The sequence below is a fragment of the Equus przewalskii genome, chromosome 14 (genome assembly GCF_037783145.1).
Source record: "Equus przewalskii isolate Varuska chromosome 14, EquPr2, whole genome shotgun sequence".
Taxonomy (NCBI): domain Eukaryota; kingdom Metazoa; phylum Chordata; class Mammalia; order Perissodactyla; family Equidae; genus Equus; species Equus przewalskii.
In genome coordinates, this window is record NC_091844.1 from 68,862,983 (window position 1) to 68,879,787 (window position 16,805).

Sequence of the window (16,805 nt, forward strand, 5' to 3'; positions counted from 1 at the left end):
GCAGGATCTCCAGTAGGGTTGGGATGTGGCAGGCTACCCTATCCTATGCCACTGAACATCCGCTAGGCTGATCCTGTCCTGGCCAAGCACTCTTCTGGTTATGATCTGGCTTCCCTTGTAGGTTGACTACAAGAATCGATGTCCTGCTGATGCTGATTTTAAGTTAGTGGGAAACTGTCTCTGTGACCAGATGACCCTGGCACAGACAAGAAGGAGTCTCTGGGCCCTCAAAGAAGAGGGACTGACCAGTTGGACTTCCATTTGATGACACCTCTGCCCTGGCCAACTTCTCCCTCACTGATGATGTCTATAGGGTAGACAGGGCCAGGGAAACTTGGCAATTTCAGGGGCTCTAGGCCCCAGGCTGGAGTTTGGGAACCCAACGATGGGACCCTGGAATGTGACTAGAAGGAGAGAAGCAAATAAATAGGACTGGCAAGGCGGGCCCAAGCTTTCAAAGGGAATTCAGATGTCAGCCTGGCACATAAGGGGAGGGTCAGATGGGCAACAGAAGTAACAGTCAGGACACCACGGCATTCAAAATGGCTGAGAAAGTTCCTTAAAAATCCACCTGTCAGTGTGAGAATCATCAGGGATGCTTTAAAAATATACTGATAAGGGGGCCGGCCCAGGGGCCTGGTGGTTAAGCTCGAGCGCTCTGCTTCGGCAGCCCGGGGTTCGCACGTTCGGATCCTGGATGTAGACCTACATGCAGCTCATCAAGCCATGCTGTGGTGGCATCCCGCATACAAAACAGAGGAAGATTACCGCAGATGTTAGCTCAGGGACAATCTTCCTTACCAAAAAAAGAAAAAAAAAGTATATATGTACATATGTATGTATGTATCTATCTATCTATCTATATCTCTCAACATATATATTGATAGGGGAAGAGGCATACCTAGACACATTGATTTCATTGGTCTGGGATGGAGCCTGATACTGGTGTCTTTAAAAAATTCCCCAAGTAGCTCTAATTTAATTTGCTCCTAAGGGTTGCATACCATTGGCCTAGACAGTGGTTCTTAAAATATTTTTGGAGGAGTGGGAGGCAGAAAGGCTAAGAAAGCTTTTTTCCATTGCCCATGCCCGCCCCCTTTATCAACATCTTAGTGAAGGGGCTGTGCCTAGAGTTTAAAAAGCCTGATTCTGATATTCCCACCTGGCCATAGAGAGCCATTGTGGGATGGAGGTCAAGAGCCTCACTAACATTCTTTATTATGTAATATTAGGTGCACACAAAAGAATAAATGTAAGTAAGTTAAGCAGAATAATAGTAAGAGACCCCGTGACCCAAGTGAAATCCTAGACCTTGATAAACACAGTTGGTGTTACCGGTTGTCCCCGCCCCCCTCCTCCCCCTGCCTCCCCACAGGAGATAGCCTCCTTCTTCAATGGGGTCTGGCACCTCTGGAAACCCGGGTTCTGGGCCTGGGGAGGGCGGGTCTGCAGGGTGGGAGGGTGTGGGGGAGGCAGGGAGGAAGATCAAGTGACCGGCTGTGAGCAGCAACGGAGCCAGGGCAGCCAGGCAGAGCCTGCCACAGCCTCTGAAAGCAGGCGAAGCATTTGTTAGAGAAGTGCTAGAGAAATCCCTTTAGACCCAGTACAATGGAGACCCAGATGCTCTCAGAAAAGCCAGGCTTTCAACTGCTTTGTTTTCCCAGCCCTGGCTGCTGCTGCCAAATTGACAAGCATGCAACAGCTTAGGGGGTGCAGAGTTCAAGTCCCCGCGGGTCTGTCGGGAAAGAACAAAAGGATGCAACTTGATCTCTCTTTCTCTCTAGGCTAATCACTTGGTGAGCTTTTCCTCGGGATTATTATTCTATTATAAACCAGATGCTTAAGGCGAATCAACTGCTACCTTTCTTAGAATGTTCAAAGTAGGTCAGCGTCAGTCTCCGAGTGCACAGCCTCTGCACAAGTGCCACAGGCTGTGTGAATAATTAAATCCACAAGTCTCGGAGCAGCACTGCAACAGGAGGGCATTTTCTCTCCCAGGAGACTGTCAGGAACTAGAGGAAAGAGGAAGCCCAAGAATCCAGCTGTAGGAGCACCAAGGTGGAGGGGAAATCCAGGAGTGGAGGGGAGGAGGTGTCGGGGCTGGAAGCCGGTTCTTGGGAGGCTGGGGGGCCTGAGGCAGGCCTCTGGGCAGAGTCTACTGAAGAGGTCCCGGAGGACTGGTTCGGGGCTGTGTTACGAAACAGATGCTCAGTATGAGGGCTGCGGCACAAGGACTTCAAGGTTTGATCTTTGCTAGGGGATGGATACAACAAAGGGTTGGTTTAGGTGACACCAGGGTGGCTTGGGGTCTATGGGCCTTTAAAATGGGCCTGACACAGACTAGGGGTACCTAAGGTAGCTGAAACCTGCAGGAAGTGGGAGAGCCGGGCCTTTAATCACAAAGGTGCTTTTGTGTTTTCCAGGAGCAGCGGCTCCCATGGACGAGAAGCCTGGAAAAGATCAAGAGTTACCCACCACCTTGCACAAAGATGCATGTGCAGAGGTTTCATTGGCTATAAAGAGCTGAAGGCTCCCTGGGGAAAACCCCTCGCTCCTGGCTAATGAGGCCTGGGCAGATGACAATGTGGAAAATAAGACAAAGAAGGCAAGTCTGTCCTCCAAGAGGCTGGAACACAGCGTGGTGATTGCATGCCATCCAATCCTAGACTAAAGCTCTCCCAAGTGGGGACAACAAAGAGAAAGCTACAACTTTTGGTGCAGGCCTGAGCATAGCACAGCATGGACCCCAGCATGGACTGGTGTGGTTATCAGAGTTGTGTTGATGGTAAATACTGTGGCTTCTCTTACATTACTGCTGGGAATATACACTATTCTAACCAGTTTGGAAAACGATTTGGCAGTATGTCCTAAATCTGAACACACACGCACCCTCTGACCCAGGAATTCCACTCCTAGGAATACACCCAACAGAAATGTGTGCATGCATGTTTGCCAAAAGATATGTACAAGAACGTTCACAGCAACAGTGTTTTTAATAGCCCCAAACTAGAAGCCCCCACATGTCTACTGATAGCAGAATGGGTAAGTCCTACGTAGTATCTCACAGAGTGGAATACTATAAAGCAACGAAAGTGAATGAAGTGCAACGTGGATGAATTTCACAAAAATAAGGTGAAGCAAAGGGAGCCAACACAAGGGTACACAGAGCCTGATTTCACTTACATAAAGTAAACAATCAAAACCAATCTGTGGTGAATATACTAAAAACCATCGACTTCTACACTTTAAATAGGTGAACTGTATGGTGTATGAATTATATCTCAATTAAGGTGTTATTTTTCAAAAACCTATGGTATTAGAAGTCAGGATAGTGGTTGTCCTTGGTGAGGAGTAGTCACTGGGAGGGGCTTCTGGTGCTGCCAATGTTTGGTTTCTTGATTTGGGTGCTGGTCACAAGGGTGTGTTCAGTTGTGACAATTCTGTACACTTACAATTTGCGCACTTATGCCTATATATGTTATATTTCAATAAAAATCACAGAAAAATAACCATAGTTAAACAGGCCTGGCCTGGCCTGGCTCAAGTGCGTGGGGATGGTGAACTGGATAGGCTCAGTCAATTCAGAAAGGTCCTGACTGCCACTAGGGTGCCCTGCAAGAGGACCCTGCAGAGTTTATGAGGATAGGGCTCCCCATGTTATCAGTGAAGCATCACCTGCAGGACCCAGGGGAATTCTCAGAGGAGAAAGTAGGGAGGGTTCACCTACTGTCTCTCTTTCATGAGTTGAGCTAGAGTGGACAGGTATGGCCTCAGATGCCAGAGTATTAGGCCTGGGAGCATCCTTGCCTTAGCACGGGCTGGGCCATGGCTACCGTGACTCCTCTCAGCTCAGTCTTCCAGAGGTCTGGTCTGCTGCTCCTAGACTGGGAAGGGGGCATATCCTCAGGGAGACCTTAAGGGCCATCTGCCTGAGTTGGGCTGGCCCATAGAACTGTGACCCCCCCCACCCCCCCGCCAAGGTCAGCCCCTGCCTGCCCCTGCAGCAAAGCCCGCCCCAGCCAGGGCTCTGGGGAGCCTCATCAGTCACCACCTACCAGCAGGAGTACTTGAGGCCCCAGGAAGATGGATCCGAGGGGGAGATACCTGAGCATGGGAGAGGGGCATCCTGAGAACTCCAGGTAGAACAAAGGTGGGATTTTAAGGTGCAGGCTGTTGGGAATTTGAGGCTGTGAGCCAAAGTAGGACACAGGACCGCAGCCGTTGAGCTAGGAGCTGGTTGATCCCTTTCACCCAAGGAGCATTAGAGGCCACATCCTGTGTAAATAAGACAGTACAAGGGGCTCTGGCAGGGTCAGGTACTTGTGGCCTTTGAGATTCTGATTCAATTCTACCTTTAAAAAAATCTTCATAGGTGAATCTGATGCATAGCTGGGTATAGAGACCCACATGGATAAGCACCATTCACTCACTTATTCAATAAACATTTACTGGGTAGCTACTCTAGTTCTAGGTCAGTGCCAGGCTCTGGGAAAGCAGAAGAATATTGCCAGGCCTTGCCCTTAATGAGCCCAGAGTCTGCTGTCCAGGGAGAGGCTGGCATGTGACACATAATTAAAATGCAGAGGGAGGACAGCAATGACAGAGGTTCTGGAGCACAGCAGAAGGGTAAAAGAACCCACTTGCGACTCTTTTTGCAAAATATAATTTCCTCCTACTTCATTTGTTTCACAGGTCTGAATTTTTGTATTCTGCATTCAGGCACATACGTTAGCTCAGGCGCAGCTCAATGACTGTTAAATATTGTCTATGACAACTCCCTCTGAAAAGAGGACTCACCGCCACTATTTTTCAAGCTGTTCTTAAAAATAATGAACAAGCTAGAAGAGATAATAGAAGATAGCCAGCTATGTCTGCCTCATAATTTCTGCTATTAAAATCACCTAGAAGAGGCATATCTACTTTTCATAATCTTTGGGGAATTAATTTAGCTTGTCATCATAAAGAAATCCATCAGATCAACCCCCACTCCTTGCCACACACAGGCACAATAACAATCACCAGCTAATTCTCTTCTTCTAGGTCTGTATTACACGACATAAAAATTTAAAAACAATGTCACTTCCTGGCCTGGGTACAAAGGTAAGTGAGGTGATCAGCAAAATAGGTCTAAATATCTTCTTTTCTATAATCCTGGAAATCTATGACATCTAGCCTGGACTTTGCTATTTTAGTGATCACAGTAGCCCCCTTGAGAGCACCCTTTTCCTTTTATCAATACAGTGGGAGCATCCTGTTCATGTGAGTCTGGTCTGGAGCAGCCCCCAAAACAGAAGAGGTCAAAGGGGAAAGCATCTTTGGCAAACAGGAGAATTACCTTGGTCCCGTGGTAGAAGTCGTCCACGCACGTGGCGTTCATGAAGGTCTGGTGGAAGTGGGTGCTGGTGTCAATGCCTCCAGGGATCACCAGTTTCCCAGTGGCATCAATGACCTTGGCCCCTCCGGGGATCATGAGCTCACGGCCCACCTGCTGGATGATGCCATTCTCAATGTAGACATCAGCCTCGTGGGTGCAGTCATCATTCACCACCTTGCCTCCCTTGATGAGAATCCGCACACTGGCTGAATTGGCAAGCATGTTCCTACAGAAGGTGAGAGGGAGGCACCAGTCAAGGTCAAAGCCCCTTTTCACTGTAACCAAGATCCCACCTCTTCCTCTCAGAGGCCCCCCAAACTCCATGGGCAGAGTAAGTGAGCGGGGATGGGGAGGAAGTTTCTCCACAGCCTGAGGGCACTGGTCCTACAGCCAACTGGGTGTCACAAGCCTCCCACTGACTTTACAGCGGGACTTACTGAGAATCATGACTTAGTGGCAGTAAGGGTGAAGCTGGGGCCCAAACAAACATCAATTTCTACCTTCTGGAAACGTTGTGTGGGTTCTGAAGCATTTTTATATCTACAGTCTCATTTTATTCCCGAAATAACCCTAAGGGTGGCATTTTACAGATGAGAAAGCTGAAACTGCTAAGTAAGGAATTTATGGCTATTAAGTAGCCAAGTCAAACTGAGATGCTTTGTATGACCAATGTCCCAAGTATACCACATGATCCTGAAGATAGCAGAGGCTCCTGGTGCACATCTCAGAGAGCCAAATTCTCCAGGCCTCACAGCTGCTTAATTCATGTCATTCCTCAGATGGATTCTGCTCAGTCCACCATCCAGTGTTTGCCCTGAGAAGTCCACTTGCACACTGAAGCTCCACAGCTGGCTGCACGTTAAGAAGCTCATCTGAGGAGCTTTTGTAAAGTATCTATGCTCAAGCCCCACCCCCCAGAGATTCAGCTTTATTTGGTCCAGATTGGGTCTCCAGAATCAATATTTTTAAAAGCTAGAGAACTCTACCATATGTTTTGAGAAGGATTAATGCCAATCTCTTCCAGAAATTAGAAAAGAAAGAAAACTTCCCGACTCATTTTATGAAGCCAGTATTACCCCAATACCAAAGCCAGACAAAGACAGCACAAAAAAAAAACCTAGAGTAATACCCATCATGAACATAGATACAAAAATTCTTAACAAATATTAGCAAGGAGAATTCAGCAATAGGTAAAAAGAATTATACACCATGCAAGTGGGATTTATTCCAGGGATGCAAAGCTGGTTCAATATTTGAAAATCAATCAACGGGATCCACTATATTAAAGGCTAAAAAAGAAAAGTCACACAATCACATCAGTTGATGCAGAAAAAGCACTTGACAAAATTCAATATTCATTCATGATAAAAACTCTCAGAAAAGTAGGAATAGAAATTAACTTCCTCAACTTGATAAAGGACATCTACAAAAACCTACAGCTAACATCAGACTTAATGATTAAGGATTGAATGCTTTCCTCCTATGATTGGGAACAAGGCAGGAATGTCCACTCTTACTACTGCTATTCAACAAAGGGAGTTCTAGCCAGGACTCTAAGGAAAGAGTGGAGTCTATCTCCACCTCTGGACTAGGGTCCTCAAAGGCAAAAGCGTAATCAATGATCTCCGTTTCTGTCCCCTCCTCACCCCCAGCATCCAGTACAGGATACTCAAAACTGGTGAGCAAATGAATGAATGGCCTCATCTACTTGTCGCACTCTAACACAATCAAAATGGTTTAAAGCAATGAGTGTTAGGCCAATTCCATATTTGTTTTCTGGGATATCTGGCAACTCTATGTCCAGGATAATGATCAACTTTTGTCCCTTTTCCAATATAGCAAATCACTGTGAACAGAGTAAAGGAGGCAGCAAATTTCCCTCGTCCTTGTCATTTCATTTTGCCTGCCACGAGGCAAGTTACAGGAAGGCTGTGTCCCAGGATGAAAAGGCCTCGGAATCTGCTGAAGGAATACCTCTTATAAGGAAAGAAGTCAGATATCTGGAGAGCTTAACCTGCTCTCCTAGACACAGTTGGTAAGCAGTTGGCTCGTTCTTTTGCCAAGTTAGCCAGGCTGGAGTGCCTGGAGTCTGAACACTAAGAAAGTGTACAGTGCCTATTCAGACTCAACTGCCAGGTTCTCCTGCTGTTAGGATAGGCTGGCCCTTTGGGGGCTGCTGCTGGGGGCGATGCTGGGAAACAGACAGGTGGCTGGGAGTGAGCCCCGTTCCCTTATACAGAGACAGCTGTTCCCCATGAACATCTGCTCCCTGCCAGGTATCATTCCAACCTCTGGGGAGGAGGGACCCCTCTCCGTGTGGAAGGCACTGGGCAGAGAGGCAGTGGGGAGGAGTCAGGTTGGAGAGACGGGAAGGCAGGGACCGTTACAGCCACAAGCCTATTGTCTGAAGCAGAACACGTCTGAGATCTTTTGTCCTAAAATCTGAAAACTGGAGTTTTAATTTAATACACAGTATTCAGGAAATGAGTTTGGTTCTCAGGTGATGGACGCAGCTGCTCTGGCCCAAGGAGGCCCAGAAAGCCTGAGAGATGCATTCTCTTATTACAAAGCCAACGCCAGATGCGACCTGAAAGGAGAGATGCACGTTCTCAGTTTGCGTGAGAAGAAGGAGATGGTGTTGGGGGTAGGAGTTGCTGAAAGAAGACACACACCTAATCCTCTGTGCAAATACATAATCCTCACTTTTTAAAGCAGCTTTAAGAGGAAAAATAGGAATATTTATTATGGTAGGAAATTGCTGCATAGTCCTTATGTCAATATTGTAAATGAGAATATTGATTTGCTTATTAATCCAGAATGCACGCTCATAGCACACACCTGGAGGGTGGAGAACCTGGAAGGTTGCTGTGATAATGATTTACTGGGGATTCTTGTCTGAGCTTTCATGCTGGAATCAAAGCCATGGGCATCTTCTTCAATAGAAAAAGAGCAACAGCTAACACCCAGTGCCTGGCACTTCACATGCATTTAACCCACACAGAAACCCTGAGAAGAAAGAAGGCAAGAACGTTAGATCTATTTTAAGATGAAGAGAGGTTTTGAAAGAACAGGTAGCACATTAAAGATCACACAACTCCACAGGAAGGATGGGCTTCATATCCAGGTCTGTCTGACCTAAAGGAAAGGTTATCAGAATTAACTCTGGGCAGAAGAGTTACAGGTGATTTTTATGGTCTTCATAGTTTTCTCTATTTTCAAACTATATACAATAAACTTGTATTGCCTTTTATAATCTGGAAAGTTATGTTAAAAAGCTTTATTTTTAAGCTAAAAAGAAGCCAGAAGGAATTCCCTGTGACCCTCCATTCAGGTCCAGCAGGCTCAGTTCCTACCTCTGCATCCTTTCTGGGAGGAGATGAACGAGGGAGGCGGCGATGGAGCTGCTATAAGACTCGTCCCTTCTCTAGAACCCCTGGGCTGCCTCCACGACTCAATCTGTCTTTTTCCACTTCTGTGTTGGGAATCTCTAAAGGCTAACCTGGCTCTGAAGAGGCTGGGCTCCCCTGAGTATTACTGGGGAGTCCTGGAACTCTTCTGGTCTGGGCATCCCATTCACACAAGCCTGGGCTAGTCCTGGAATCCAGGCCAGACTGGACTCCCAGGACTACCTCAGACAGCACTCATTCTCAGAGCTTAGAGAACCCTGGTACTAATGTTAACAATCAGTGACACCTATATACGCAGGGCCCTTCACCAAGCCCGCCATATAAGTGATCTTGATTGATCCTTACAATGCCCAGAGACAGGTACCATTATTGCCCCCATTTTTACCACGAAATGGCTGAGGCTTAGGAAAGTTAAAGGAACTTCCTTAAGGTCACAGAGCTAGTTTGTAACACAGTAGGGACTGAAAGCCAGATAGTTATCTAGAGCTGTTATAGACTGAATGCTTGTGTCCTCCTAAAATTCCTGTGCTAAAGTCCTAACCTCCAGTGCGGCTATATTTGGAGATGGGCCTCTAAGGAAGGTTAAATGAGGTCGTAAGGGTGGGGCCCTGATCCCATAGGATTAGTGTCCTTCTAAGAAGAGACGCCAGATGGCTCGCTTCCGGCCCCCCCAATCCAGTGCTATGTGTAAGCACAGAAAAACGGCCATGTGAGGACACGGTGGCAGCCAGCTACCAGCCAGGATGAGAGTTCGGACCAGAAACCAACCATGCTGGCACCCTGACCTCGGACTTCTATCTTCCAGAAGTGTGAGAAAATAAATTTCTGTTGTTTAAGCTACCCCGTCTGTTATTTTGTTATGGCGGTCTGAGCAGACTAATAGAAGAGCCTACACTCTTAGCCATGAACCATACCGCCCATATGGAAGGGGAGTGACCCAGACCCCGGATCGTAAACTGCCTGGTAGAGCCACTTCAGTGCATGCTGTGTGCTCCATCCCGACCTTCTGGCAGACTTCCAGCTTCAGAGTAGGGGCTGCTGTCATCAGAACGGCCTGCAGGCCCAGCCTTCCAGGGTTACCACGGCCTCAGAACACTAGGCCTGCACTGCAGTGTTCGGACAATATAGCACAGTTGCTTAACACACTTCCTGCCTGTGGTACTTTTGGAGAATATCTTTTTTTTTTTTTTTATTAATGTTGTGATAGTTTACAACCTTGTGAGATTTCAGTTGTACATTTTTGTTAGTCATGTTGTGACTAACTTAACTTAAAAGTAACTAACTTAAAAGTAAGTGTATACTTTTCATAGTATCTTAGGGGGGGAGAGTCTAAGGGAAGCGCTCACTCCACCGTGATATGCTGTCAATCCTCCTAGCTGTAGGCCTTTTGTAGATGTTTTTTCGTCAAGTTAAGGAAGTTCCTCCCTATTCCTAGTTTGCTGAGAGTTTTTATCACGAATGAGTGTTGGAGTTTTACACCACTTCCTTCTTTGTGCCCTCCCCCCACCCCCCCTTTTCCCTGGTAACCACCGTTGGAGAATATTTTTAAAATGAAGATTTGTGTGAAGTATTCTGTAACTTCGCTCCTTTCCGCGTCAAACTGGAGACAACTCTAAAGAAAACGAGGGCCTTGCTCTCAAGAAGTTCACTCTAGCAGCAAGAGACACAAATAATTGCACTGCTAAGTAACTAAAGTGTAAAGGGGACACTTCTTCCCTAAAAACTTTAAAACTAACTTAGGGATTGGTTTAAACTGGGTATCTCTCACCATGCACCAGAGCTGTGAATTGGTGAGACTAGCTGTTTGGTGACTGTAGGAATGTCTTCTTACACCAGTATCCTCCCCACATCTCTCTACATTTCTAAATACTCCCCGTCCTTCCTTGTCCCCGCTCACTGCTGATGGTCGACATTCATTATGCTTCTCACCTCCCCCAGTAACCTCATTAGCATGTCATTCCTACACTTCCCCTGCTAGTCTTTGCTAAAATAAACAAAGGAAAGATGTTACTAGCATCTTTTTCTACAGCGAGCCTGCTGTCTGTGTGTGTATGAATGTGTGGACACGATGGAGTGAGGGGGGTGGGTGAGCGGGCAAAATATATTGGGCCTCTTAGGAGAGTCCCTCAAAAGGGAAGAGATTTGAGCACAATTGTTGAAATACACACGCTTAAGCACGACAAATGCCACTGGCTGTCTTTCCCCCTGCTCTGGTGGGGGCAGCATGTTCAGAGGACATTCTTGTAGTGATCCTGGCCTAGAGAAGGCCAGTATCAGTTTTACTAATTTATGATGCTTCAGGTCCCCCATTTTATTCTAAAATACAATAACTGTGTACACAGAGCCAATATCTGGCCCACTGGCTTACTAAATGCTGTAGATTGTTTGCATTCCTCCAAAATTCATATGTTGAAGTCCTAATCCCAGTGTGATGGTATTGGGAGGTGGGGCCTTTGGGAGGTAATTAGGTTATGAGAGTGGAGCTCTCATAAATGGGATTAGTGCCCTCACAAGAAGAGACACGAGAATGGATGGATCTAGAGGGTATTATGCTGAGAGAAATAAGCTAAACAGAGAAAGAAGAATGTGTGATTTCACTTTTGTGTGGAATCTAAACAAACCAAAACTAATGAACAAATGAAACAAAACAAAACAGAAACAGACTCACAGATACAGAGAACAAACTGGTAGTTGCCAGAGGGGAGGCGGGTAGGGAGAAGGGTGAAATAGGTGAAGGGGATAAGAGGTACAAACTTCCAGCCATAAAATAAGGAAGTGATGGGCATGTAATATACAGCATCGGGAAGATAGACGACTACATTGTAATACCTTTGGAAGGTGAGAGATGGTAACTAGTCTTATCAGGGTGATCATTTTGTAATGTAAATAAGTGCCAAATCACTATGCTGTACACCTGAAACAAATATAATATTGTACGTCAACTATACTTCAAAAGAAAAGAAGAGACATGAGAGAGCTCTCTCTCTCTCTGCCGTGTGAAGACAGAGAAAGAAGGCAGCTGTCTGCAAGCCAGGAAGACAGTCCTCACCAGGAGCTGAACAGGTCAGCATCTTGATCCTAGACTTCTCAGCCTTCAGAACTATGAGGAATAAAATTTGCTGTTAAAGACACTCAGTCTACGGTATTGTTATTACAGCAGCCTAAGGTGACTAAGATACTACATTAGACAAAATGAACATTATAATCAAATCACCATTAAGTAACAACAGGGCCTTAAAATAAACGTCACCTCCTCTGAAGACTTCTGGCTGTAGCCCAGATTCCCATTTGTTTAACCAAGAACTTTGATTAGCTATTTTGTCAATGCAGATGGAAGAAGTCAAACCACATGTCTGTCCTCCCAGGCAGAAATGCAAAAAAGTGCCAGATAGTTAAATGTTGTTAGAAGGAATAATTCTAGAGCTGCATAGATTCATCAAGTCTACCCTGACTTTCCCTCCAGTCCCCGGACTTGACCAACAGTGACCTTGAATCGAAAGGAATCAGTCCAGGATTAACGGAGTACTGTTATGCTGCAAATATGGGGATCTTAAGAATTCTACAATTTATTCAGAGAAGCGACGATGCCTTCCACAGCAAGATGGTGGCTATCTTTGATATGCCAAGATTTACCCAGTTGTACACAGCTTGTGCCCCCCAGCTTCCTGATTCTGCGGCATGGATTCCTTATGTTCCTGAACCAGTGATGGGTTAGAACTAAGGTGATGTGCAAGCTGGAGAAACGGGGACTTCTGGGTGTGGGAGGGGGTCCCAACACTATAACCTGGGAGTTCAGTCTTTCATGAGAATCCCCTTCATGTTTAAAATAGTAACAATTATTGCTACCCACTATCCAGTAACTGTCTTGCTGGATAACAGAAAATTTCCTGCACCGCCCACCCTCCTGTCTTTTTTACTGCTGTGGAGCAGTTCCAATGCAGAACTGCACAGGTGGCATCTTGCCGAGTGGGCAGTCAAGGTTATGGCAGCTGCTGCTTCTTGTTCATGAAATGCACACCCCCCACACTCCTAGAAGATGCACAGCATTAGTCCTGCCAAGGAAATGCCAACCCCAACACTGTGTCTTGGAATTGCCTGCTTCTGTCATCACCTTCCCCAGTTCCCCCGTGCCTGCAGGGAGGTGTGAGACAAGGAGAGCATGCACAGTCTGTCCTGCACAGCTGCCTCCTGCCAGCAGCTCAGCTGGAGGATGCCGAGGGACTCGGGGGCTCAGTACAGACACATGGGAGAGCCCTTCTTGGTGCAAAGGGGACCCTTTTCGCATAAAGACCTTAAAACTAACTTGATAGGTATTGGTTTAAGACTCACATTTCCTCTTTTGGTAGAATCCACAGAAAAATGTGTGATTTTACAGATAATTGGTCAATGCAGGACGAGAGCTACACAATTGCCCTGTGACATGAAGGATCTGTGCCATTTAAGCCAACCCAAACAGCAGCCCAGGGCGGTAACAGGTGGGGCAGGTGAAGCCAGTGCAGGTCACTGGGGACACACTGGATGGCTTTTCCCTTGCTCCAAGCAAATAACATTTGCTAAAGGATCCAAAGGCAATATATAGCAGGAGTTTGGAAAATAAAATGAAAACATGCAGCTATTTTTCTTCTGATCAGCACACACAAAAGAGAAACAGAACGATGGGAGAGCCATCCCTAAATGGAGTAGGGGTGCCCACACTTACAGCATCCTGTCCTGGGATGATTCTGGAAAGGGAATCTCTTTGAGTTGAAAAATGAGAACAAATTAAAGGTAAAGGTTCAAAAGAACACAAAAGCCAAAAAGGGAAGTTTGAGGTGAGTAAGCAGTAGCTAAGGGTTCAAGTCAATAAATTTAATTTTTTAAAAAATTGCTTTCAGGGGACAGCCCGGTGGCGCAGCGGTTAAGTTCGCACGTTCCGCTTCGGCGGCCCGGGGTTTGCCGGTTCGGATCCCAGGTGCAGACATGGCACCGCTTGGCACGCCATGCTGTGGCAGGCGTCCCACAGTTAAAGTAGAGGAAGATGGGCATGGATGTTAGCTCAGGGCCAGTCTTCCTCAGCAAAAACAGGAGGACTGGCAGCAGTTAGCTCAGGGCTAATCTTCCTAAAAAAAAAATTGCTTTCTAAGTAGTAAAGCACTAAACAATTCCTAACTAATATTAAAGCACAGTATAATTTTATAATTAATTCTTAATTTGTTTTATCAACTCTTGAGTAGATTTAAAGTAATATTTATAACATATATGTAAGGTGTAAAGTAAAATGACACAAACACCTGTAAACTCACCATTGTCATTACTGATGAAGTCCCCGCACCTCTTTTGTCCCATCCCACATCCCCCTTCAGACATAACCACTTCTCTAGTCAATTTGTATGAACTAATGACTAACAACAATTAGGCAACATGTAAAAAAAAAAAAAAAAGGCAAGATCACGGCTGTTCCTACCCCATGATCACCTCTCCCTACATCCCATAATCACACTTCCTCTGTCCTCTGCCTGATCTCTTCACCACCCAGTTCTCTGCTTTCCCAGGTAAGCAGGAACCTGAGAACCTATTCTATGCTAATAATGAGGGAGTGAGGGCATTTTAACATTACCCAAATGCCAGGTGGACCATTCCACGGGAATGGTCAACCGTCCCAGACCAACTACACCATCCCTAATCACCCACCCCAAAACCCGGGACTCTTCCTAGATTCCCCTCCGACCCAGGCCAGTGTCAGCATCCTGGAGAATGGTCTGAGTGGTGGGCCTGATTTTGGTCACCTGGGAGTTTTGTGTAAGATGTTTTGAGGGATTCTGGAAGTAGAGCCCAGGCGGGGGAGAGGAACGGCGGAAAGTAAAAGGGCAGGTCCTCTATCTTTCATCCGGGTCTCAGGCGTCTCTAGGGACTACTGGGGACCTGGAGACCAGGGACCTGGACAGGAAGAAGGGCCGGTCAGGCCGAGGCGTAGCACATGGAGGGCAGAGAGGCTGTGGACGATGGTACACCCACCCTGAATCACTGGATCCCTCCTCCGGTAGCCATAAACCATTTCTGCACCTATTGGCTAGTCGGGAGGCCTCCACTGCCCCACAGGCCCCGTTCCATTAACCCAGGGCTGGGCAGGATCAAGCCTATCGGTGGCAGGGGTCATTTTGAGTGGGGGCTGCCCCACAGTGCTTGTAACTGGGGACCACTTGTACAAGACCATGAAGCGTCTGCATCTGGAATACTGTCATTACCTTTGTCATCACTCAGTAGAGAAGGTGGAACAGGGCCAGGTAGGTCAAGAAAGGGCAAGACTACAGATGAGGGTCAGCACCAGGGCCTCCTCTTCAGGGGAGTAAGAGGAAAGGGAGGCAAAAATGCCCCCAATCTATCCTTGTGACTGGTGTGAATGTGGACAAGGGCCCGTTCCGGAGAAAGCGCAAACAACAAGTTCAGGACAAAGGAGCTGCTCCAAGTGGAGCCCAAGAGGAGGGCCTGGCTTCTGGGAAGGCATATATAAATCCAACAGGGCTGAGTCCTTAACAGGCTAAGATCAAGTAAGAGGTTTTAATCCCGCAGGTTCATCTGACCTGGCCTGGCCCAGTGTGGCTGGGCTTAATGAGCGAGCACCATCAGTGCAGAGGGCAAAAGCGAAATTCCAAAGGATTAGCTGTGAGAGGGTGGTAAGAAACGGAGCTGCAGACCACCTGTTCAACAAGATTAGCTATGAGAGCGACAGGGCAGTTGTCGGAAGGCAAATCGGAGAGTGCGTGCGAGTGTGTGTGTCGTGGGGACAGGACAGGCTTCCCTGCGTGTTGACGCAGGCATGTGCCTACGTGGGCATCCTAGCCCATGCATGCACGTCTTGGGCATCTGGGCAGAAACCGAGCTCCTAAGTGCTCACTTACTGAGGTCAGGAGGCTTTTCATTTGAGGCTTGGGGAGGCCGAGCACCAGCAAATACCACAAATAGGAGTAAATCCCCCTTCCGTGAGCCCGGCTCCTCCAGAGCCCGGGAAGAGGAGCAGAGGGAGGCAATGTGAGCATTGGGGACAAGAATTCCTGCTCCTCACTGAGGCTTCAGCCAGAGAACACCAGGCTTTTTGTGACCAGTAGAATCACCATCACCACCACAATCCTCCCCGTGGCCAAGCTTCTGGCAGATTCCTTGGCCCTGCTGTGCTTTCCACACTCTCGCCAGCTGTCTCCAGGCCCCAGAAATAATTCCATCAGCTCCCTTGGAAGAACGGCAGCTGCAGCTCGAGGGCCTCCAGCAGCCCAGAGTGGCTGCTTCCTAGAACACCAGCCAAAGGGTGGAGGGGGTCAGCGCCCACTGCCAGAAAGGGAGGGCCAAGACTCTCCCCGGTCGGAGACAGGCACGCTCAGGTGGCGGGTGGGGAAAGTCACCAACAAGGAAGAGAATGAGTTTTCCTAACTATAAAAGTATCACAAACTTAGGCTACCTGAGAAAGTCTAGATTTGGGATAAAAATTGAGGGGAAATACAAAACTTCTACTTTCTTTCTCTTTTAAATTGAAAATTAGTATGAACTAACTACAACCACATACAACATCTCGCAAACAATACCTGAGGGAAAGAAGCAAGACACAAAATAGTAAATACAGTATGATTCCATTTATATAACGTTCAAAATAGGTAAAAGTGAATTATAGTGTTTAGGCATATAGTGGTGGAACCATGAAAAAAAACCAAGAAAATGATGATCAGACAAATCAGGATGGTGGTTATCTCCAGGGGAGGGGGGGGGGCCCTATGTTTGGGGAGGGGCAGAGGGTGGGAGAATCTCCTTAAGAGCTGCAAATACTCTAGACTTTTACCTGGGTGGGAGTTACTCGGGTGTTTGCTTTAAATTGTTCTTTTAAATTGTACATATATTTTCTGCTCCTCTGTATGTATCTCATAAAACATTTTTAAAAAACAAACCTCATGCCAATGTACAAAAATGATATGTCAGGTATTATTACAACCATGTAAAAATACACACGCACAAAGCAGACCAGATGAAATAAACAAGGTTTGTCTTATGGGGTTATA

At 46.8% G+C, this 16,805-nt stretch overlaps 1 protein-coding gene across 3 annotated transcripts in view; it reads right to left on the reverse strand.

Annotated features, from left to right (window-relative positions):
- The window catches only part of DPYSL5 (dihydropyrimidinase like 5), a 91,970-nt gene that overhangs the window by 45,149 nt on the left and 30,016 nt on the right, over window positions 1-16,805 (reverse strand). For all 3 annotated transcript variants that reach the window (XM_070573065.1, XM_070573066.1, XM_008513040.2), the window contains one exon: window positions 5,336-5,600. In XM_070573065.1, the coding sequence (XP_070429166.1) occupies window positions 5,336-5,596 (261 nt within the window). In that variant the 5' untranslated portion in view covers window positions 5,597-5,600. The remainder of the gene's footprint in view (window positions 1-5,335; window positions 5,601-16,805) is intronic.